Source organism: Belonocnema kinseyi, chromosome 6 (assembly GCF_010883055.1).
Source record: "Belonocnema kinseyi isolate 2016_QV_RU_SX_M_011 chromosome 6, B_treatae_v1, whole genome shotgun sequence".
Lineage (NCBI taxonomy): Eukaryota > Metazoa > Arthropoda > Insecta > Hymenoptera > Cynipidae > Belonocnema > Belonocnema kinseyi.
Window position 1 is genome coordinate 39,048,887 of NC_046662.1, and position 24,158 is coordinate 39,073,044.

General features: G+C 23.6%; 1 protein-coding gene across 4 annotated transcripts in view; it reads right to left on the reverse strand.

The window, feature by feature from the left end:
* The window catches only part of LOC117175183 (rho GTPase-activating protein conundrum-like), a 59,425-nt gene extending 39,638 nt beyond the window's left edge, over positions 1-19,787 (reverse strand). Inside the window, exons 1-3 of one of the 4 annotated variants that reach the window (XM_033364808.1) lie at positions 19,753-19,787; positions 14,267-14,510; positions 6,768-7,009 (exon numbers count right to left, since the gene is read on the reverse strand). In XM_033364808.1, the coding sequence (XP_033220699.1) occupies positions 6,768-7,009; positions 14,267-14,405 (381 nt within the window). In that variant the 5' untranslated portion in view covers positions 14,406-14,510; positions 19,753-19,787. Of the gene's footprint in view, positions 1-6,767; positions 7,010-14,266; positions 14,511-19,193; positions 19,272-19,397; positions 19,469-19,573 lie in introns of those variants that run through there. The other 3 variants (XM_033364806.1, XM_033364810.1, XM_033364807.1) reach the window with 3 other exon arrangements.
* Positions 19,788-24,158: the final 4,371 nt, after the last annotated feature.

The following is a 24,158-nucleotide window of genomic DNA, read 5'->3' on the forward strand; positions in this document are numbered from 1 at the left end:
ACTTGGAGGAATTTAAATCCTTTAAACTAATTCAGGCTAAATTAATAAGAATTCAGGATCAATGCAAATTATTTTAAATCAGTTGACAAAAATATTCAAAAAAATAAAAAAAATTACATCAATTTCAGTAAAATTGGTGGGAATTCAGAAGAATTGAAGGGAATTCAAGAGAATTGAATGTCATTTATAAAGATTGGAAAGAATATAATTTTAAAAAATGTTGAAATAAAAATTTCCATCTAATTGCATAAAATGGATGTGAACAGAATTCAGGGCGAATTCGAAAAAATTAAAGTGAATTGAAAAAAAAAATCACACAATTCGAGTGAATTTAGAGGAAAGGGAAACGAGAATATGTCGATGAAATTCATAAAAATTCAAGGTGATTTGTAAAAAAATTAAAAACTCCGAAATACTCCACAGATTTGTTTAAAAAGTGTTTAAAAATACTTCATGTTGAATTTTTTTTAACTAAAAACAAAAGTTTCAGTATATTCAATTGAGTAAAATTGAGTCAATTTGAATGCATTCTAGTGAATTTTAAAGAATTAAAATGAATTTTAAATAATTCAAGTGAGCATCTAAATAATTTAGCAAGAGTTAAAAAATCAGGGCAGTTGGGAGGCATTTAAATCCTTTCAACTCATTCAGAATAAATTAATAAGAATTCAGAGTCGATGCAAATTATTTTAAATCAGTTGACAAAAATATTCGAAAACTCCAAAATATTCCACTCTGATTTCAGCAAAATTGGTAGGAATTCTGAAGAATTGGAGGGGATTTAAGAGAATTGAAAGTTATATATAGAGATTGGAAAGAATATAATTTAAAGAAATGTTTAAATAATTTCCATCCAATTGCATAAAATGGGTGTGAACAGAATTCAGGGCGAATTTAAAAAAATTAAAGTGAATAGAAACAAAATCACACAATTTGAGTGAATTTAGAGGAAATGGAAACGAGAAGAATTCGATGAAATTCATCAAAATTCAAGTTGATTTTTGTTTTTTAATTAAAAACTCCAAGATACTTGACAGATTTGTTTAAAAAGTGTTTAAAAAGACTTCAGGGTGAATTAAAAAAAAAACAAATTTGTTTTAAAGTTTCAGTATATTAAATTGAGTGAAATTGAGTGAATTTGAAGGAATTCTAGTGAATTTTAAAGACTTAAAGTGAATTAAAAATATTTCAAGTGAATTTTAAATAATTCAAGTGAACCTCTAAATAATTCAGCAAGAGTTAAAAAATCAGGGGAGTATAGAGGAATTCAAATCTATTTAATTAATCCAGGATAAATTAATAAGAATTCAGGGTAAATTCAAATTATTTTTATCAGTTGAAAAAATATTTTTTTTAATCCAAAATATTCCACTGATTTCAGTAAAATTGGTGTGAATTTAGAAGAATTGAAGGGAATTCAAGAGAATTGAATGTAATTTAGAAGGATTTAAAGGAATATAATTTTAAAAAAGTTTAACAAAAAATTCCCATCGAATTGAATAGAATGAGTGTGAAAAGAATTCAGGGCGAATTCGAAAAAATTAAAGTGAATTGAAAAAAAAAAACTTATTCAAGTGAATTTAGAGGAGATGGAAACGAAAAGAATTCGATGAAATTCATAAAAATTTAAGGTGTTTTTTTTTAAATTGAAAACTCCAAAATATTCCACAGATTTGTTTAAAAAGTGTTTAAAGGGACTTCAGGGTAAATTGTTTAAAAATAATTCAAGTGAACTTGAAAATAATTCAGCAAGAATTAACAAAATCAGGAGAGTTTGAAGGAATTCATTTTTTTCTTGAAATAATTCAGGATAAATTAATAAAAGTTCAGAGTAAATTCAAATTATTTTAATCAGTTTAAAAAAATCCTAAATCTTCCACTGGTTTCAAAAATATTGGAGTGAATTCGGGCGAATTCCAGGGAATTGAAAAGAGTTTGATGGAAATCATAAGAATTTGAAAGAATATAATTACACAAAAAAACAAAAACTGGAAGGGATCACAGTGCAAAAAAAAAATAAAAAAAAGGTGAAATATATTCATTTTTTTCACGAAAAAGAGAAAGAAAATAGGAGAAAGAAAAAAAAAGGTTTCCACTCAAATTCGCGAAAAAAATTACCTGAAAATTCCAAGTTTTTTCTAGGTGTCTCAAGTTTTTGCAGATATAATTTTTTATAGTATGATGCCATTGAAATATTTTGCATTTTTTTTTTTTTAATAATGAACTAGGAATATATTGGCCATTTCACGAGTTTATGACCAATAATGTTTTTTCGTTTTGTTTTTGTTTTGAAGGATTCAATTATTATGTTTCATTTAGGAAGCGTCTACACAAATTGAATCGTTAAATTTTGAATTAAAATAATTTCCCACCAGAAGAAGCAAATTTTGAACCAAACTAATAAATCTTTTAATTAAAATTATAAATCTTCAACTGCAACAGATACATTTTAAACCAAAAAGATGTTTTAATAAAGGAGTTTAACTTCCAACCAAGTAGTTTTATTTTCAACGAGAAAAGATGAATTTGCAAGCAAGAAGATTAATTTTCCATAAAAAACAGGATTTTTCAACAAAGTATATGAACTTTTAACGAAATATTTGAATTTTTAACTAAAACAAAAAAAATTTGCAACCAAATAGTTGAATTTAAAACTAAAAAATATCCGTTCTTAACCATAAATGGAATTGTTCAATTTTCAGATAAAAACAATTATTTTTCAACAACAAAAAAAAGAATTTTCAACGACATAGATTATATTTTCAATCACAATGATCAATTTTCATTATTTACTAAAATAGATGAATTTTATACCAAAAATAACAATTTCCAAATAAAATAATAGAATATTAAATTGGATTAGTACAATTTTCAACCAAAAAGATAAATTTACAAATAAAATTATGAATATTTAATTGGAATACTGGAATTTTCAACGAAAAGGATGCATTTTCAAAAAAGATTAGTTTTCTATAAAAATAAAAATAATTTTTGCACAAAAAAAAACATAAATTTTCCACAAAATAGTTGAACTAAGAACTAAAAAAGACCAATTTTCAACGAAATAGTTGAATTTTGAATTAAAAAATATCAATTTTCAAACAAAAGTGGAATAGTTACATTTTTAGTTTAAAAAATATAATTTCAATCAAACTGATGAACTTTTAACTAAATTTATGAATCATCAAATGGAATAGTTAAATTTTAAACCAAAAAGATGAATTTTCAACTCAAATAATAATTCTTTAACAGTACCTAATAGTTGAACTTTCAACTTAAAAGGCGAATTTTTAACCATTTAATTGAATTTTGAAATGAAAAATATCAATTTTCAACCGAAAATGGAATAGGTTCAGATGAAAAAATATAAGCTAGAGATGAATTTTTAACTACCGTGATGGAATATTCAACTGGAATAATTACATTTTCAGTTAAAAAATAACAATAAAAAAAAATATAATTTCCAACAAAATAGTATAAATTTCTACTGTAATAATTAAATTCTCAGTAAACAAAATCAGTTTTCAGCTAATTAAAAGACCTTTTTTTTTTTTTAAACAGCTCAGTTTTCAACCAAATAAATTTAATTTTAATTCAAATGATGAACTTTAAAAAATAGTTTTTTAACAAAAGGGTTTAAAATTTAACCAAGTAATAAAATTTTCATTCCAAAAAGGATTAATTCTGAACAACAAAAATGTAGTAGTTGATATTTCAGTCCAAAAAGATTTTAATTTTTAATCAAAAACCGTTTAATTCGACCAAAAAAGACGACTTTCAACAAAATACTGAATTTTATATTGTATTAAAAAAAAACAATTAGGCACGCTAACGAAAAAATTCCCTGAGTTTATATTTTATTCCTAAAGTAGAGTTAAAAAATCAGTTATTCAGTTTAAAAAGAAAAAAATGTTATATTTCAAGTACAATCAGTTTTTATTGCATAGTTCTGAATTTCACAAACATAACATTATTGTTTACTGATAGAACGTTTCATAGTATATATTTTCAAAATTTGTATATTTTTTTTATAGCAAAAACTAAAAATAATCATATTTTAAAATTAAAAAACCATCTGTTTTGGCGAAAAATCGTCTTCTTTTTACATTGTCATCATAATGAGAAGGTGTCGGTTTTTTTAATTCAACTGTTTTGATTAAAATTATATCAGTTGAAGTTTCTTCTCTTTGGTTCAAAAGTTTTCTTTAATTTTATTTGTTAAAATAACAACTATTACATTTTACGTTGTTTCTTGAAGATTAGTCTCTTTGGATTAAAATAAACTATTTTCCTGAAAATCAGTTTCTTTCGTTAAAAATTCGTCTCTTTTAATTTATAAATAAACCTTAACAATTGGACTTTTTGATTGAAAAATAATTTTTCGGTTGAAAATTTCACTAATTTGGGTTAATTCGTTTTTTTTTCTTCTTAAAAATTAATTTTTTGGTTTAAAATTCAACTATCTGTTTGAAAATTGACTTTTTCTTATAAAATTATCCTTCTTGTTTGAAAAATAATTTATTTTGCTTAGAAATTCATTTTTTTTTTGTTAGAAATTTAACTGCTTGCTCAATAATATATACATATTAATTTTTTTTTTTTTGTAAAAAGTAATATTTCCGTTGAAAATCTATTTATTTTTTGGTTAAAAATGTAAATATTTTGTTAAAATTTCCTTTTTTTTGGTTCAAAATTATTTTTTAACTGAAAACAGAACTATTCCATTCTAGTTTTTAATTGTTAAGTTTTTAAAACTGACTTTTCAAATTCTTATATAGAAATGTACGCTTGAAAATTAAAAATCTAAAATGGAAAATTTTTAATGTGAAAGATTTTCGAATTACGCATTCTAAAATCTAAACTGAATGGTATCATAATTTGAAAAGATTGAAATTAAACTAATTATTTAAAAAACGGTTAAAATCAAAGTTGGAAGGCTTTTTTTTTCTAAAAAATTGTAAAATTTATTAAATTAAATTTTTTAGCCAATAAATAAATTTTCGGTTAAAGAGATGAATTTTTAACTAAAATTACAGAATAATAAATGGAATAATAGTTACATTTTCAGATTTAGAAACAAAATTTACTAAAAAAGAAACAAATTTTCAAGGAAATAGTTAAATTTTTCACACAAAAAACCGTTTATCGAAAGAAAGAAAAACAATTTTTCAAACAAATAGCTCATTTTTCAACCAAAGAAGTGAAATTTTAATTAAAATTTAATAATAAAATTTTCAACTAAAATGATAAATATATAACTGCGATACTTACATTTTTACCAAACAAAAAAAGTAAATAAGGAGATTTGAAAAAAAAATTTAATCATTTTCTACAGAAAAAATCGACTTTTCAACAAAATACGCGAATTTTTAACATACATTTTCAAACAAATCGTTTAATTTTTAATTTCGTGCTTTAGAAATGGAATATTTTAGTGAAATTATATTTGAAATTTAATAAAAGCCTTTAATTATAAATATATTTTTTGAAGTTATTTTAAAATTAAAAAAAGTTGATAAAGTTTCGATACTGTGAATTGATTCCAAATCGTCTTGTACAAGCAGTTAGTCTTTACTTTTTAAATCTTAAAAGTACAATTCAAGTGAAAAAAAATCATTAAGTCTTTAAAACTATATTTTAAAATTCTTATATTCATATGTACGCTTAAAATATAAAACTGGAAAATTTTTAAATGGCAAGATTTTTAAATTACGCATTCTTAACTGAATGATATAATTTAAAAAGATCAATATTAAGCCTCAAAAAGCATCGTGGGTGCCTAACACCCCAAGCTATTTTCTAACTCTTATAAACCATTCTTAATTCGAAAACAATTGAGTAAGTGACGCCATCTAGCTTTAGTTTGAGACACTATCTGTAAGTAAAGTCGTTTACCATACTGCGTCAAGCGTCAATCTACCAGCAACGCATGCTGAAAGTGGAGGAAAAAATCGAGGGGTCTTTATCACCCAGTGTGCACTTAGTGAATGAGAAAATATTTTTGGAGCAAATTTTTGTGCGGAAATTTTATTGATTTTTGTTTACTTTCTAACGTAAGTATATATGTCTCTTTTTTCCATTTCTTGTATTTTTATAGTACTAAATGTCAAAGTTCCTCAATTTTTATAATAATAAATCGATTTAAAAGCAAAAAATCTGATTCATCATTTTATCATAAAATTGACTTTTCAACGGTGCAAATAAATATCTTTTTTGAAAGCACCCATGTTGCAATATTTTTTTTTATAAAAGTACACTATTTCAAAAGTATGGTCATAAATGTTCAGGTTAAAATACTTAAAATTGCATGAGTTATAAAACTTTAAGTAAAAAACCCAATTTTTTCCACTTTTTTCAATAATTTTTTTAACAAACTTAAACGATATAAATGGCTATTAAATAAACTCTACCTTATAAAAGATACCTTAAACTATATCGGATAATTTTATTGTGACAAAATATTCAATAGGGGTTAAATAAAACATGATTAAATACACTCGGGTATTGAATACCCACGATGCACTTTACCATGAATTTTACCATGTATGCACTTTGAGGGTTATATTAATTATTTTTAAAAAAAGGTTAAAATCACATGACTGAAAGCATAAAAGTTTCCACCCGGAGCTAGAAACCCCTAAAAATAATAATAATTTTTTATCATAAACAAACTGATTAAAAAGTGACTTTAATCAGAAATGTGACAGCCCTGTAAATAAGAGAAAAAACTGTTTTTCGAGAAAAAAAATCCATTCAAATCGGCTTACCTCTGCATCTTTGAACACATCCCTGATATCCGGTTTCCGAACGCGTTGCCTCTGATTGAAGCGCTGCTTCACAGTGTGATTAAGCGATCGCACTCGTCTTTTGACGGCTTCTGCTTGAGCTCGAGACAAGGGACGCAAAGCATCTCCCAATTCCTCAGGCTGAACTTCCCTCCCAGCTTTCCAGGGCTCAGTTAATTCTCCCAAACCCGCTGCTCTCAGCCACTCTGCTTCCTCTTCACCTTCTGGAATTTATTTCCCAAGATTTGCATTACATTTCCCAGAGTCACGGGTGACAGCGCAAAAAGAGCTCAAAAAAGTATGAAATAGGGTAACTTTTCAGGGTGAGAATTCAGCAAAACGCAAACATTTATTTTAACCTTTAAAAAACATACTGGGTGTAAAACACCCAGCGACTTATTTGCGCTTTAACAAAACGTACCAAATTCAAGAAAATGGAACACATGGCGCCAGATAAACAAATGACATGAAACCGTATTTTTCGATGTCATTTTCACATAACTTTGATTTTGACCATTTTTATACGCAGTTTAAGATCAATAAAATCGTTTAATCATGCAAAGTACGGTGTTTCATTTTTCATTGAATTGAAGCTTTTATTTTTCAGAATAAATACCTTCTTTGGAACGAACTCTGTAGGGGTAATTTTATTTTTGAAGCGCCGTATCTCGGAAGTATTCAAGTAAAATATCAAAAACTTAAAAAGCGATGAATTTTAGGGTGAAAAAGGTCATTTTTTACATTTTTTTCCGACAAAGATTTTTTTTAGCTACTTTAAATTTCAAAAACTGTCATGAAACCTTTTTTTTCTTAAACTAGATACATAAAACATCATTAATTGATTTTCTTGTAAAAAAACTATCCAATGCCGTAGACACAGCACTCGTTTGAATACCCTTGGGTACGTAACACCCAGCATGCTCTTTATGACATTTTACGGAAGTCTGCCCTTTAAGGGTTAATTCATGACGTTCATTCTAAACATCCTTTAACACAATAGAGCACAAAATTGCAAAATTAATGATTTTTAAATAAAATTATAAATCTTCAACTGGAACAGGTGAACTATGAAAAAAGATTAAATATAAACCATTATGCTAAATATTTAACTGGAATTTTTATATTTTCGACCAAAAGGATTAATCTAAACAAAAAAAGATTAATTTTCTAACAATAAATAAAAATTTTCAACAAAATACAGGATAATTTAATGAAAGACTTGAATTCTCATCCAAAAAAATTAATTTTTAAAGAAGATTAACTCTTAAATAAACAGGTTCATTTTCTAGCAAAAGATGCAATTTTTTAACAAAATACACGGAGTTTCAATTCAGAAAGACAATTTTCCCACCAAACAATTAAATTTTTAACTAGAAAAATAATAATGTTCAATCGAAAATGGAATTGTGACGTTTTTAGTAAAAAAACTAATTTTAACCCTAACTGTTGAATTTTCAACCAAAAAGATAAATTTTTAATAAAATTAGAATCATTTTTAAACAAAAATAGTAATTTTTAAACAATAAATTAATTTTCAAATAAAAAATACACGAATTTTCAATTCAGAAAGACATTTTTTCCACTAAAAATTAAATTTTTAACTAGAAGAAGAATAATTTTCAGCCGAAAATGGAATAATAACGTTTTTAGTCGAAAACCCTAATTTTAACCCTAACTGACGAATTTTCAACTAAAATTATAAATCTTCAACTAGAATAGTCGAATTTTAAAACGGAAAAGATGAGTTTTCAACTAAAATGATGAATCTTTAACTGGGATGAAGGAATTTTTCAAACAATAAGATTAATCTTCAAACAAAAAGATTAATTTTCTACCAAATAATACAATTTTTCAACAAAATACACAAATATTTAATTAAGGAAGACAATTTTTTAAACCAAATAGTTGAATTTTAAACTAGAAAAATAATTATTTTTAACCGAAAATGGAATAGTAACGTTTTTAGTTGAAAAAATTAATTTTCAACCAGTGACAAATTTTTAAATAAAATTGTGAATCTTCAACTGGAATAGTTGAATTTTAAACAAAAACATGAGTTTTCAGCTTAAATTATAAATATTTAACTGGAGTACTGGAATTTTCAACCAAAAAGATGGATTTTGAAACAATAAGATTAATTTTCAAATAAAAAGATTAATTTTTTAACCATAAATTAGTTTTCAAACAAAAAATAAAATTTTTCAACAAAATACAGAAACATTGAATGAACTACTTGAATTCTCAACTAAAAAGATTAATTTTTAAACAAGATTAACTCTTAAATAAACAGGTTCATTTTCTACCAAAAGATTAAATTTTTCAACAAAATACACGAACTTTTAATTCATAAAAACAATTTTTCCACCAAACAATTGAATTTTTAACTAGAAAAATAATAATTTTTAACCAAAAATGCAATAGTAACGGCTTTAGTCGAAAAATTAATGTTAATCCTAACTGATGAATTTTCAAACTAAAATTATGAATATTCAACTGTAATACTTGAATTTTAAACCAAAACAATAAAGTTTTCAACTAAAATGATGAATATTTAACTGGAATGAAGGTATTTTTAACCAAAAAAAAATGAATTTTTAAACAATAAGATTAATCTTCAAACAAAAAGATTAATTTTTTACCAAATAATACAATTTTTTAACAAAATACACGAATATTTAATTAAGGAAGACAATTTTTCAACCAAATAGTTGTATTTTAAACTAGGAAAATAATCTTTTTTAACCGAAAATGTAATAGTTACAGTTTTAGTTGAAAAAAAAGAATTTTTTAACATTTAAAAATTTTTTAATAAAATTATGTATCTTCAACTGGAATAGTTGAAATTTAAACCAAAAAGATAAGTTTTTAAGTAAAATTATGAATATTTAACTGGAATACTGGAATTTTAAACCAAGAAGTTAAATTTTCAAAACAATAAATTTGTTTAACAAAATACAAGAATATTTAACGAAATACTTGAATTTTCAATTATAGAAGACAAATATTTAACCAAATGGTTGAATTTTGAATTAGAATAATAATTTTCAACCGAAAATGGAATAGTAACGTTTTTAATTGACAAAATTAATTTGAAACTTAACTGTTGAATTTTTAACTAAAAAATGATGAATATTCCAACTGGAATAGTTGAATTTTAAACAAAAAACATGAGTTTTCAACCTAAATTATAAATATTTAACTGGAATCCTGGAATTTTCAACCAAAAAGGTAAATTTTCCAACAAAAATATTAATTTTCAACTAAGAAGGTGAATTTCGAAACAATAAGATTAATTATCAAACAAAAAATTAATTTTCTACCAAAAATACAATTTTGCGACAAACTACAGGAATATTTAACGAAATACTTGTATTTTAAATTATAGAAGACAAATATTCAATCAAATAGTAAAATATTTAGTTTAAAAATTAATTTTCAATCTTACTGATGAAATTTCATCTAAAATTATGAATCTTCAACTGGGACAGTTACATTTTAAACGAAAAAGATGAAATTTAAACTGAAAAGATCATTTTTCAACCAAAAATTCAATAATTAAATTTTTAGTAAAAAAATTAATGTTCAGCTATGAAAAGTATAGAATAATTCAACTGGAATAATTGTTACATTTGCAATTCAAAAAATTGTAATTTTAAATAAAAAAATAAACCAATTTTTAAAAGAATAGTTACATTTTCTGTAAAAAAAAATCCTTTTCATTTAAATAAATGAATTTTTTATTCAAATAATGAATCTTCAATCCAAAAACAAAATTAATTTTTCACAAAAGATATTAACTTTCAACCAAGTAATTTTATTTCCAATCATAGGATGAATTTTCAACTAAAATGATAATTATATATAACGTGAATACTTGAAGAAAAGAATTTTTAAACAAGATGATTAAGTTTCAAAGAAAAAGTTGATTTTCTACCAAAAAATCGATTTTTCAATTAAATACGTGAACTTTTAACGAAGCACTTAAATTTTTAATTAAAGAAGACACTTATTTAAACAAATAGTTAAATTTTTAATTAAAAAAATGTTTAACCGAAAACGGGCGTTAAATTTTTAGTTAGAAAAATTAATTTTTAACCTAAATTATGAGTTTTCAGCTAAAACAATAAATCTTCAACTGAAATAGTTGAATTTTCAATAAAAAAAAGTAATTTTTTACTCAAAAATATAAATTGTCAACCAAAACTGAAATAATTGAGTCGTCAGTTTAAAAAAAAATAAATTTTTAACCAAACAGACGAATTTTTAACTAAAATTACGGAATATTCAATGGAATAATTGCAAAAAAATCCTGTTCATACAAAGAAAAAAGAATTTCTCAAACCATTAGCTTATTTTTCAACCAAAGAAATGAACTCTTAATTAAGATAATGTATTTTTATTTTTAACATTTTTTTTTTCATTTTTAACAAAAGATTTTAACTTTCAACTGAATAATTTTATTTTCAACTAAAATAACAAATATATCACTCCAAAACTTGCATTTTTAACCGAAAAAAAAATTTTTAACAAGGAGATAAGAATTAAAAAAAATAATTTTCTACAATAAACATCAATGTTCGACCAAAAATTTAGCAGCTAAAGGGAAAATAATTAAATTTTCTACTGGAAGAGGTGAATTTTCTATCTACTAAAAAGATAAATTTTTAATCATAAAGATTAATTTTCTACAAAAAAGACGAATTTTCCACAAAGTAGATACATTTTCGAACAGATAGTTTAATTTTTAAATAAAAATATCAATTTTCAACCAAAAATAGAATAGTTCAATTTTCCATTAAAAATCTAATTCTTAATAAGAAAAAAAACGGATTTTTAGCAAAACAGTTAAATTTTCTTCTGAGAAGTTAAAGTTTTAGTAAAAAGAAAAAATGATTTTCAACAAAGTCGTTACATTTTCAAAAAGTGACGAATCTTTAAAGAAATTAATTTTTAACCAAAGAGTTTAAACAGCAAGCAGTACTTAATAAACACACATATATATTTCGCAACTGTAGATAAATTAGAAATCACTTTTCTAAATTCGACAGAATAATTAAAAAAATGAAATTTTTTCTGCCATCTCTAGTAAATTCCCGTTTTTTTTCGGTCAAAACGCCATATTATTTTTTCAAGAAAAAAGAAAAAGATTAAAAATTTATTTTTACATTTAAAAACGGAAAAAAACAATCTTTTTAGAAGAAATTGTTTAATTTTACACATTTTTTTAAACCTAATATCTCGAAATTTTTGGGAATCTTTTGAAATAACTGAACACCTTTCAAATGCCTTGAAAATTTTCCAAGTCCTTCATATTTCCTTAAATTGAGGTGCCGGAAGCTAGTAATTTAGTGATAATTCTCAACTTCCGGGACTATTTAAATTGTTGAAATCAGTAAAAATTCCTTGAAGTAAAATTAAATTCATTCTCTAAAGTTCTCTAGAAATTCGGTAAAATTACTTCAAATCCTCTAAAATCTTTCGAAATCATAAATATGCATTACAATATGTTGAAATCATTTGAATTTCCATTAATATAAATTAAATTTAAATTATTCATTAAATTTCCTTTAAAGAACTGTTCAAATAAAATTGAAGCGCGCAAAGTGGGCGTTATGTCCCTGAATTTTTATTTTATAATAAAAAAAAAACATAAACTATTTTTAAATCCATACCATTGCATTTTTAAGTATTGAAAGTTCTAAGCATTTTTCTAAATAGTTAAATAATTTTGCAAAAGATTAATTCAATAATAAGATATGTTTGACAAAAAACTCTTACTTTCGTAATTTTGAAATTTTAATTGATGCCAATATGAACCCTCAGGAAAAAACAATTTCAAATAAAAAATTGTTTTAATTTTCATATAAAAAATACCATTTTTTTTTGTTTTATTTTAGTCTAAAACAAAATCTTGGGTTTCTTCATTTGTGAAAAAGAAAGACAAAGTTTGTTTGAATTTTGAAAAATCTTTACATTCATTAAATATTGTTGGTAGTTTTTGAAAATTGTTGAAATTCTAGAACTTATTAAATTTGCGTTCAATCGACAAATTACTTTAATTAAAATCAGTTGTAAATCTTGTCTTATTTAATAACTTCTGGCACTTTTTGAGTATTTGAAAAATCGGTAAAAAATTTTATTTTCATAGAATTTCAACATTTTAAAATTAGAATCGTGAATTTAAATCGTTTAAAATTACTTTTTCAATTAAATTCAAACTGAATTAATAGAAACCATTAAGGAAATCCGACTATTTTTCAATTAAAATTAATTCTTTTTAATTGAAAAGTCTATTATATTTTTGGTTCAAAACTCATCAATTTTGGTTAGAAATTCGAAGATTTTTTAGTTAGAAATTCAACTATTAAATTTTTCATTTGAAATTCATCTTTTTTTTAAATATTCAATTACTTAAATGAAAGTTGAACTACTATGTTAAAAATTATATTTTATGGTTCAAGATTAAACTATTTTGCGGAAAATTCGATTGTTTTTCAGTGGAAACACAATTTTTTAACAGAAAATTTAAGTTTATTTTGGTTTAAAATTGATAGTTTTTAGTAGAAAATTAAAAAATTAATTTTTTTCAAAATGAGAATGCATTTTTTGCATTCGTATTTGGTTAAAAAATGATTTATTTGTTAAAAATTACTTTGTTGAAATTAATTTTGTTGTTGAAGATTCATAATTTTAGTTGAAAATTCAACTAATTTATTTCTGCATATAAAATTTCGTTGAAAATTTAATTATTTTGTTAAAAATGCAACTATTTTGTTTAAAAAACATACTTCTTTTCGAAAATTTGCCTTTTTTTCAAAATGCGTCTCTTGGAATAAAAAAATGCATCCCTCTGGATTGAAAATTCCCCTTGTTTAATAGAAAAGTTCTTGATTAAAAATATATCTTTGTCGATTGGAAAATCAATTATCTTCTAAACAAAATTCGTCCTTTTGACTTGAAGATTTACCTTTTTTTCAAATTCGAATGTTTTTGCTAAAGTTAGACCTATTTTTTTTTAAAATTCGACCACTTAGTTGCAAATTCATCTTTGTAGCTTGAAAATTCATCAATTTTGCTAAAAATTAAATTATTTTCTTGAAAATTCGTCTCTAGCTTGAAAATTCAACAATTTGGTTGTAAATTCAACTGTTTGATCTAAAATCATTGTTTCATTTCGGGGTTAAAATATCAAAGTACACAATTTAAACTTCAAGGGTTGGAATTTTAATTGTTTCATTTTCTTGAATTTCGAATTCAGAAGTGAAAAATTCGAATTTTGATTAATAAAAAAATTTAACTTCTAATTTAATTAAAAGCTTAAAAAAAAGGCGACAAAATTTTCAATTATAGGGATTACACGGGATTTTCAGAAAAATAGGGGGGGAAATATGAAAAAGGGGAATAGGGGACTGAATGTGATTTCTGAGAATGTTGTTTTTTTTTGGTATATTAAAACTTTAGTTTGAAAAAATGGTAGGTACCGTCATAACTTCGTGGACTACATTCTTCGTCAAGATAATCGTCCAAAGTTTTCGTTTCTTCCATTACTTTCTTGTAGACCTCCCAGCATTCTTGCGGAGTGGCGTTGTCGCAAAAACCGGCTGCGTTTCCTTTGTCCATTTTGTTAAAAATTCAGTTCAAAAATAGACTCAGTCTTGTGCATACATGTTACGCAAGTGTTTTTATTTTAAAGCTCTTTATTCCAGGCCTGCGAGTTGCGCAAATCTGCAAATGCAATCGATTTTTTTTTATTAGAATTTTTCTGTGATTCACCTAGATCTTTTTTCTTGAAAATAATTTACAAATATACCCGACAAAATATCATAAAATTTAAATTATGGTAGAATATTTTCAAACACAGAAGGATTTGCAGCAAGAATCAGATTAGACAGTTCTTGTTTTATATACCCTTTTCTCCAACAAACAATTAAAATTTTTTAATAAATTTTGAACGCCTCAAACGTAAAATTGCTCAACTGTTAGGTATTTCAGGTTGGGTGGAAGAAATCCAAGATGTCAGCACGTCGAGGGCCAGACTATAATACCAATTGCATGAAGATTTTTTTTTTAACTAATTAGAAAAAAAAATTTTCAGCATAAGTGTACTTGAACATGATTTTTTAATTTTTATAAACTATTGAATTAAATAATAAAATCGATAACAAAATATGAAAGATTTTTTTTTTATTTCAATAGCTTTTTAAAAATAAAAAATAACATAAACATTTCCCAAAATTTTAAAACTTGGAAATTTCAACTACAAATAACAGATTGTGAATTTTAAATTGTCATAGAAAACCTAATCCGAATTGAGAAAGCTTATAATACGTTATGGTAAATAATACATGTATTATAACGGTGCTTTTCGCTGGAAATTAGTATATTTTTAAAAGAATTTTTATATAGAATCATAAAGTTTAAGAAAAGATTTAAAATTTGTGTAATGTTCAGGTTGTATCAATCATCATTGACAATTTTTGAAAATTTTTAAGTTATTTGAGCGTTTTACACTGAAAATGATCATTTAAAACAAAAATCGTTTTGTGTGAACAGTTTCAAGTCACATTAACTTTTTTCACGGGAAATCAGCTTTTTTAAAAAAGAAAAATCATTATATTTTAAAGGTCCCTATTTTCCGGAACAAATTTATGTTACGTTATAGCGTTTACGAAAAATTGTAATTTAAAAAAGAAATAATTATCATCTGAACAAAATTTATAATATTTAACTAATTTTTGATCATGTTAGTTTTTCTCTTTAAAAACTGGCATTTTTAGTTTTCAAAAATCAGATTACTAACAAGATTCACAACTTTGAACAATTTTAGAACATGTTATCATTTTAAACAAATACGTTATTTAAAACAAAAATTATTATCGTTTGAAAAAGATTTGCAGTTTATGAACAATTTTAAGTTACATTAAATTATTGCCCAGAAAGTCGTTGTTTAAAAAAAAAGAAAAATCATTATATTTAAAAGGTTCATATTTTTTAAAACAATTTTAAGTTACGTTATAGCATTGTGCTCCAAAAAGTGGTAATTTAAAACAAAAATCATTATTCTTTGAACCAGATTAAAAATATTAAATTATTTTTTGATTATGTCAGTTTTTTTCGTCGAAAATTGGCATGTTTAATTTAAAAAATCAGATTTTAAAGAAGATTCACTACTTTGAATAATTTTAAGATATGTTAGCATTTTATACCAAAAATTGGAATTTTAAAACAAAATTCATTTGCCTTTAAAGAAGATTTAATTGTTTTTAATAATATTGGATTATTTACGTTTCTTCGTCCTAAAGTGGTGTTCTTAATTTTTTTAAATTAGATTTCAAAGAGATTCATAAATTTTAACAATTTTAGGATATTTTGGCATTTACACAAAGAATTTGTGTTTTAAAACCAAAATCATTATCATATGAACAAGATTTAGAATCTTAAGAATTTTATAATCTTATAGTCTTTTTTCCGAAATTTTTATTTTTAATACAAAATAAACAAATATTTTAAATAATATTCACAACTTGTAACAATTTTCTGGTAGCGTTTTACACAAAAAATCGTCTTTGAAACATTAAAATTAAAATCATAATATTATCTGAGCAAGATTTAGAATATTAAAAAATTTTTTTTATTATTTTAGTGTTTTGCGTCCAAAAGTGGTATTTGTAATTTTTTTAAATTCGATTTCAAAGAAGATTCATAAGTTTTAACCATTTTAGGTTATCTTAAAGTTTTACAAAAAAAAATTGGTATTTTAAAACAAAAATCATTATGGTTTAAACAAGACTTAGAATCTTTTAACAACTTTGGATTATGTGAGTACTTTTCTTCGGAAAGTGATCTTCAAAATTTATTAAAATTATATTTTTAAGCAGATTCATAACTTATATTATTGATATTTTAAATAAGAAATTATTAAATTTCGAAGAATACATCGAAAATTGGTATTTTAAAACAAAAATCATTATAATTTAAGGTTTTGTTAAGATTTTTCATCAGAAATCGGTGAGTTTAAACGTAAAACATTAGTTAAAAAAAAAGATTTATAATGTTATTACAATTTTTGCTATGTTAATATTTTTCTTCAGAAACTGGTATTTTAAAACCAAAATTATTATAATATGAACAACATTTAGAATCTTAAGTATTTTAGAGTATTCCAGTGTTTGTTTTTTTTTTTGTCGACAGAAAATATCATTAGAATTTTTTAAAATTAGATTTCAAATTTTAGGTTAAGTAGCGAAAATCTGTATTTTCAAACAAAAATCATAATAATTTGAATAAAAATTAGAATCTTTTAACAAGAAAATTATATATTTTAATTAAGTTTCACAACTTTTTAACAAGTTTCGGTTATCTCAACATTTGGAATCAAAAATCGGTGATTTTAAACGAAAAACATTAGTTTTAAGAGAACGTTGACAATCTTATATAATTTTTGTTTCTATTATATTAATGTTTTTAGTCTAAAATTGCTATTGTTATTAAAAAATCATTAGATTAAAAATAATACTTTCTACACTATTATTATTATTTCATCAAAAAATTGTATTTTTAATTTAAATACATCAGATTTCGAAGTAGATTCACAAATTTTAATAATTTTCTACCATGTTAGTGTTTTTTTTTTAAACTGCTATTTTTAAATAAAAACCATTATTATTTGAACGAGATTTAAAATCTTTTAACATTTGTGGAATGTTACTAGTTTTTTTCGCAAATTGAAATTCTGAATTAAAAAAATAGATTTTAGAGAAGATTCATAACTTTTAAGCATTTTAGCGTTTTACATAAAAAAATAGCTATTTTATAAGATAAATATTATAATTGGAATAAAATTTAGCATCAATAAAACAAATTCAATTTTTCAAAGAAGGTTCACAACTTATTAACAATTTGAAGTTATGTTAACAATTTTAATCGAAAATCGCTTAATTAAACAAAAATTATTAGTTTTAAAAGAAGACTTACAATCTTATACAGTTTTTATTTATAGTATATTAATGTTTTTCGTCTAAAATCGCTATTGTTATTAAGAAATCATTAATTTAAATAAATCAGATTTCGAAGTAGGTTCACAAATTTTAACAATTTTCGGCCATGTTAAGAGTTTTCTACCAAAATCTGTTATTTTAAAATAAAAAACATTATTTGAACGTGATTTAGGAGCTTTTAACATTTTTTTTAGTCGGAAATTGAAATTCTTAATTTAAAAAAAAGTTTTAAGATTTATAGCTTTTAAGCATTTTAGATTATTCTAACGTTTAATACAAAAAATATCTATTTTAGAAGAAAAACATAATTGGAACAAAATTTAGAATTAAACAAAATTATATTTTTCAAAGAAGGTTCACAACTTATTAAAAATTTTAAGTTAACATTTTAAAACGAAATTGCTTAATTAAAGGAAAAAAAAATAGTTTTAAAAGAAGACTTAAAAATTTCCACCATTTTTGTTTATAGTATGTTAGTGCTTTTCATCTAAAATTGTGAATTTAAAAAAAAAATCATTAGATTTAAAAGAGTCTTCACAATGTTATTATTTATTTACAATAAAACATTGTTATTTTTTTAATTCAAAATGCAAGTTTAAATGTCCATATATATTTTTAAATTTATATATTTTAAATCTAAAGATGAAATTAATTTTCATTAAATATAAAAATATTGTTCTTATTTTTTTATTATTTTAGATAATAGATATTACTACATATTGCAAAAATGCTGCAATAATATTTTATATTTTAATTTAAAAATTGCGCAAGATAAAAAAAATCGCATGTTTCATAATTAATTTAAAACCAATATTTGCTACTTTTGTCGCACATCACAAACAAACAAATGACTGACCGCAACTAGTGTTGCGTAAAAACAAACTAGGGACACTACACCAATAATGATTTTAATTTTATGCATTCAGTAACACGTTATATACACATTTCGCAATGCATCGTAGATAAAAATGTTAAACAATTGATTGCGAAATCTTTTTCCAACTTCTCTTCACGTATTACCATTTATGTTCTCTAAAAATCAACATCATTAATTTTTGTATCTATAAAGAAAAACGTCCCTGCACTGATAATAATTATTTTTTTAATGTACTCAACTTCATGAATTCAACTCAAACAAAAAATCAAAACAAAGAACAAGCCCATAAACAAACGTTCTTGAAGAAAAAACAATTTGCAAATCTGATATATTATTTTGATCTTTAATCCGTCTGGCAGCACCAAAATAAAAAATCACGAAACACAGGAGACTCGGAAACAGCACGAAAACACTGGAATCACTTCTTTCCAATCACGCGACTCTGGAACGCAACGAGCGTGTATTTTTCAATCTTTATTTTATCCAATCTCAACAAGAAAGAAAAAATTGCATGGAGAATGGTTCGTAAAATACCTTGATGTCCAGACCGAAACACGTCACGAAGTATTACGAAACATAACCTCGCCATTTGACAGATCTGACTCCGAAATGAAATAACACTCGGGGACTTGGGCTTTACTTTCATGAATGGAGTCCGAATATTTACGAAGATAATCCCTCCTGATTCCCGCGGCATCAATGACGCGAGCATTGTTTCAGGGGAAAAAAATCACTCACGCCTCTCGAAGGTCAACAGGTACCAACAGGTTTGGGACGAAGACAACAACAATGCAAGAAACACACATTTGATGCGCGATCGAACTTGAACGAACGGCATATAATATCCACTCGCTGAGATTATCGAGGTTAAATACGTGCTATAATTTTTAATATATTCGGAACAGCGCCCATACCACGAGGAAGGTTTCTTCGCCGATGAATGTGAGACATGTCCCGATTTTTCCCTAGCACTCGTCGAGCACTCTGCAGTTTCTTTTCTCTCACGCGCGACAAGAACTTCGAGACGTTTTTTTTTCACTGCCTGTTGCACGGCGACAAATTGCACTTTTTTATAATTTGTATTTTATAGCACCTGTACGTTAATTAATTCAGGGCCAGGCGCCATCTTCTATCGTGATTGAGTTAAGGAAAAAGAAGGTCGGTAAGGTAGGAAATTGAGGTTAGATTCCTTCAAAGGTTGAGTTTCCAGCCACGAGGGGGCGCGAGTTTTTAAATTTGAAATTTAAATTTCGGTTTTTCTTTAGAAATGTTTTGTTTATTGTTTCGGTCAATGTGTGAAGTGTTTTTACTATGACTTAATGAAGATGAAGAGGGGACGATGGAGTGTCTCTGCAAAATTTTGGAGTCTTTAGTTTATGTTAATTGTTACAGTTTTATCTAATATCTTTGTTTTTATGAAATAACTTTTGTCTCAACATTTTTGCATGACATAACCTCAAAAGATAAAATTTGGTTTTTTATTACTCTTGATAATTTCGAGAAAAATTATCATGATTTATTTTAGATTAGGGTGATTTTTTGAGTTATGTCTAGTGCGTAGTCTAAATTTTTTTATTTTTGACTTTCCATGCATATCGCCCGGAAATTTGTTCGAATCCAAAAAAAATAAATCAATTAAATTAGGGGCAAAAATTTATTTTGAAGAATTCGAAAAAATAGAAGTTTTTTAATAATTCTAAATTTTTTTTTTGATAATTTCTGGGAAAATCTCAAATGGTATAGGTTTTATTTTAGAAGAATAATTTCAAGTTTTGAAGATTTTAGAAATTGTGGAGAAAGAATATTGAAGACATTGAGGTAATTTTGTTGATTGTTTAGGATTTCAATTTTTTTTGTAGGTAAACTGAATTTTGCAGGATATCAAGAGAATGAAAAAAAATGTTCTTAAGATTTCTGGAAAAATTTTTTAACATATTTTAAAATGAATTCAAAGAGAAAATTGAGAAATATTACAAAATATTTTTATTATTTCCTGCAATTTTCGAAAAGAGTGTAAAAGATTCGAAATAAAAATGTTGCAGTTTTGCCATATAAAATCATTTAGAAAAAATTTGAATAATTTTTCATTTTGAAAACTTAATCTTAAGACATTATTAAAAATATTTCAAAAGATTTAAAAAATGGTCAAAAAAGGATCTGAAAAATTTTAAAACAATTCTTTCAATTTCGCAGAATTAAAAAAAAAACAGGAAAAATTTGAATAATTTTTCAAGTTTAAAAAGCTTAGAAGGTCTGACAAGATTAAAAAAAGAATTTTCTTGATATTTGATTCCAAATTTTTAATGATTTTTTATTTTGAAAAATTAAATTTGACAGAAAATTTAAAAAGTTTCTAAAACATATCAAACGATTTCCTAAAATTTCGAAAAAGACTGTAGAAGATTTTAAAGACAAAAAAAGAGTAAATTCAAGAAATATTTAGTAGAATTAAAAAGATTCAAACAAAATTTTAAACTTTAAATGTTTTTAGAAATCTAGATTTTTAAAGATTTAAATAATAAACTTTAGAAGTTTTATAAGAATTAGAAGATTGTGAGGCAATGTTTTTACAGTTTTAATCATTTTTCAACATTTTAAGAAAAATTCGAGTCAGTTAAAAATATTTGTAGAAATTCAAGACATTTTAAATAGATTAGAAATATTCAAAATCTAAAAATCTTAAAAATACTTGAATTTTTCCTAATATTTTGTAAAATCCTATGAATTTTTATTCATACATATTTATAATTGAAACATTTTTAATTTTAATTGTAATTGAAAAATCTCAAATAAAAATTATGTGAGTTTTAGGTTTTAAAATTTCAAACTCTGTAATTTGGATGCTTTAGATTGGCTTCAATTTGGAACATTCAGAATTGAAAGCTTAGCTTCAGATCATCAAAATCATCAAAATATAAGCATTTTTATTTATACAAGTTTATGGTTGGATATTTTGAAATTTTTATTCTAACAAATCAGAAAAATTTGAATTGTCGATCCTTAAAAATGAAAAGTTTTTAATTTTGAAAATGTAAAATAAAAAATAATGCAAGTTTTCATTTTTCAATTCAAAATTCTGTAATTTTGATTCTTTAAATTCAAAACTTCTTTAATTTTTAAGATTTGGCATTGAAAGTTTAACTCTAGATCTTCAAAATCATCAAATTTTAGGAAAACATACATCTTAAAAATTTAAGAATTTTAAAAACTTGCAATTAAAAATTATCAATGCTTAATTTTTTTCCATTAAAAATTCTATAATTTTGATTAATAATATTCGAAGTTTCTTCAATTTGGAAGATTTCTAATTGAAAACGACTTTTGGTCTTCAATATCATCAAAGATTAAGAATTTTTAGTTATATAACTTTAAAACTGAAGAACTTTGAATTTAGGTCTTTATGATTCAAAAGATTTCAATTCTTAGAATTTACAATAAAATAATATGCGAGTTTTAAGCTTTACAATTAAACATTATGTAATTTTTATGCTTTACATTTGAAATTTCTTGAATTTAAAAATTTTAAATTAAAAAGTCAACTTTTGATTTTAAAAATTGAAGAATTTTCATTTAAGCATCTTTAAAATTGAAGAGTTGTCCATATGAATTCCTAATTTGTAATTTCTAGTTTGTTGAAAAGTCATTTTAAATTTGGTAAAAATTAATTTTTAACTCAAAATTTAAGTGTTCCATTTTTCGTTGAAAATGTATTGTGTTCAATTGAAAATTCATTTTTTGTTTGTCAAAAATTAATTTTTTTAACTGAAAATGTAATTCTATTTTTGGATGAAAATTGGTCTTTTTTAGATTGAATTCTATTGAAAATTCGTTTTTGTTTGTCGAAAATTGATTTTATTCGTTGAAAATTAATTTCTTTTCTTCAAAATATTTCATTTTAATTGGAAATTAATTTTTTTAATTAAATTTTTAGCGAATTTCGAAACTGGAATTTTTTACCAGCCCCTTTTTATAAATCGAAATCCAACGAAGTAAAATAATTGTAAAATAGACGTTAAAATTGGAATAATAACTATAAATTCCGAAAACACAAATTATATAATTTCAAATGTTTTCGTTCAGGAACTTACACGATTCAAGTTTTACAAAAAATTTTCAACGATAATTCTAAACATGTTTTGAAGATTTCAGACGTGTCCAAAAAATATATAGAAAGTTTTTAATATTTTTTTTTATTTTACAGTAAGTTGCATTAAAATTTTTTTTTCAATTTTCAGAAATTTTTGAACATTTTCTTCAAAAATTAATAAAAAAAAAAATAATTTCAAATTTTACCATGAAACCTAAGCAAAATTTGATATTCTCTTAAAACCTTTCAAAAATCTTTATTTTTATTATTTCTAAATCTTATTGAAAGTTCTGAACATTTTATTTATTTTTTTAAAATTATTCGAGTTTTTCTACAAATTTTGCATAATTAAAACAATTGTCTAAAATTTTCCGAAATCTACTTCGACAATTTTAGAAATCTATTAAGATATTCTCTTGAAATTAATTTGTCAAAATAAAAATCGTTTTTAATTTTGCTAGGAATCTCAAGAAAATTCATAATTTTCTTAAAAACTTTAAAAATTCTTAAACAGCTTATTTTTCAAAAAGATTCTAAGATTTGAAAATATTTCCAGAAAATAAAAAAAACACAATAAGAGATTTTTAAAGATTACGAGAAAAACTTTAGAAGTTTTTTAAGGAATTTTGAAAGTTTCAAGAGAACACAAAAGTTTTCTTAAAATTCTTGGGAACATTTGAAATGTTTTTCTAATTAATCTTCAAAGAAAATATAAATTTTGTTCTAAAAGTGAAAAAAAATCTAAAAAATTTTTAATACGAGTTTTTCAATTTTCAGATTTTTTTGAACATTTTGTTTAAAAGTTAATACAAAAAAAAATAATTTCAAATTTTACCAGGAAATCTAAGAAAAATTTGGTATTCTCTTACAACTTTTCAAAAATCTTAAACAGCTTCTACTTTTTTTCGAAATCTTCAAAAAAACTACATTTTTGTTTCAAATTTTATGAAATATTTCGAAATTTTTAATTATTTTAACATTTTAATCAATTGTCTTAAAATCTTCCAGAATCTTTTTGACAATTTTAGGAATCTTTTTAAATCTTCTGAAATATTCTCTTAAAATTAATTTGTAAACATAAAAATCATTTTCAATTTTGCTAGGAATCTTAAGAAAATTCATCATTCTCTTAAAAACTTTCAAAATTCTTAAAAAGTTTATTTTTTCGAAATAAAATATTAAAAAATGTTGACATCTTCACAAGTTTTAAATTATTTTTGATCCTTTTCAAAACTTCTAAGTTTCGGAAGATTTGAAAATTTGAAAATATTTCCTAAAAATTAAAACAAAATTAGAGATTTTAAAGATTACGAGAAAAAGTGTAGAAGTTTTTTTTAAGAATTTCGAAAGGTTTAAAGAACACCAAAATTTTCTTAAAATTCTTGGGAACATTATTAATTTTTTTTCTAATT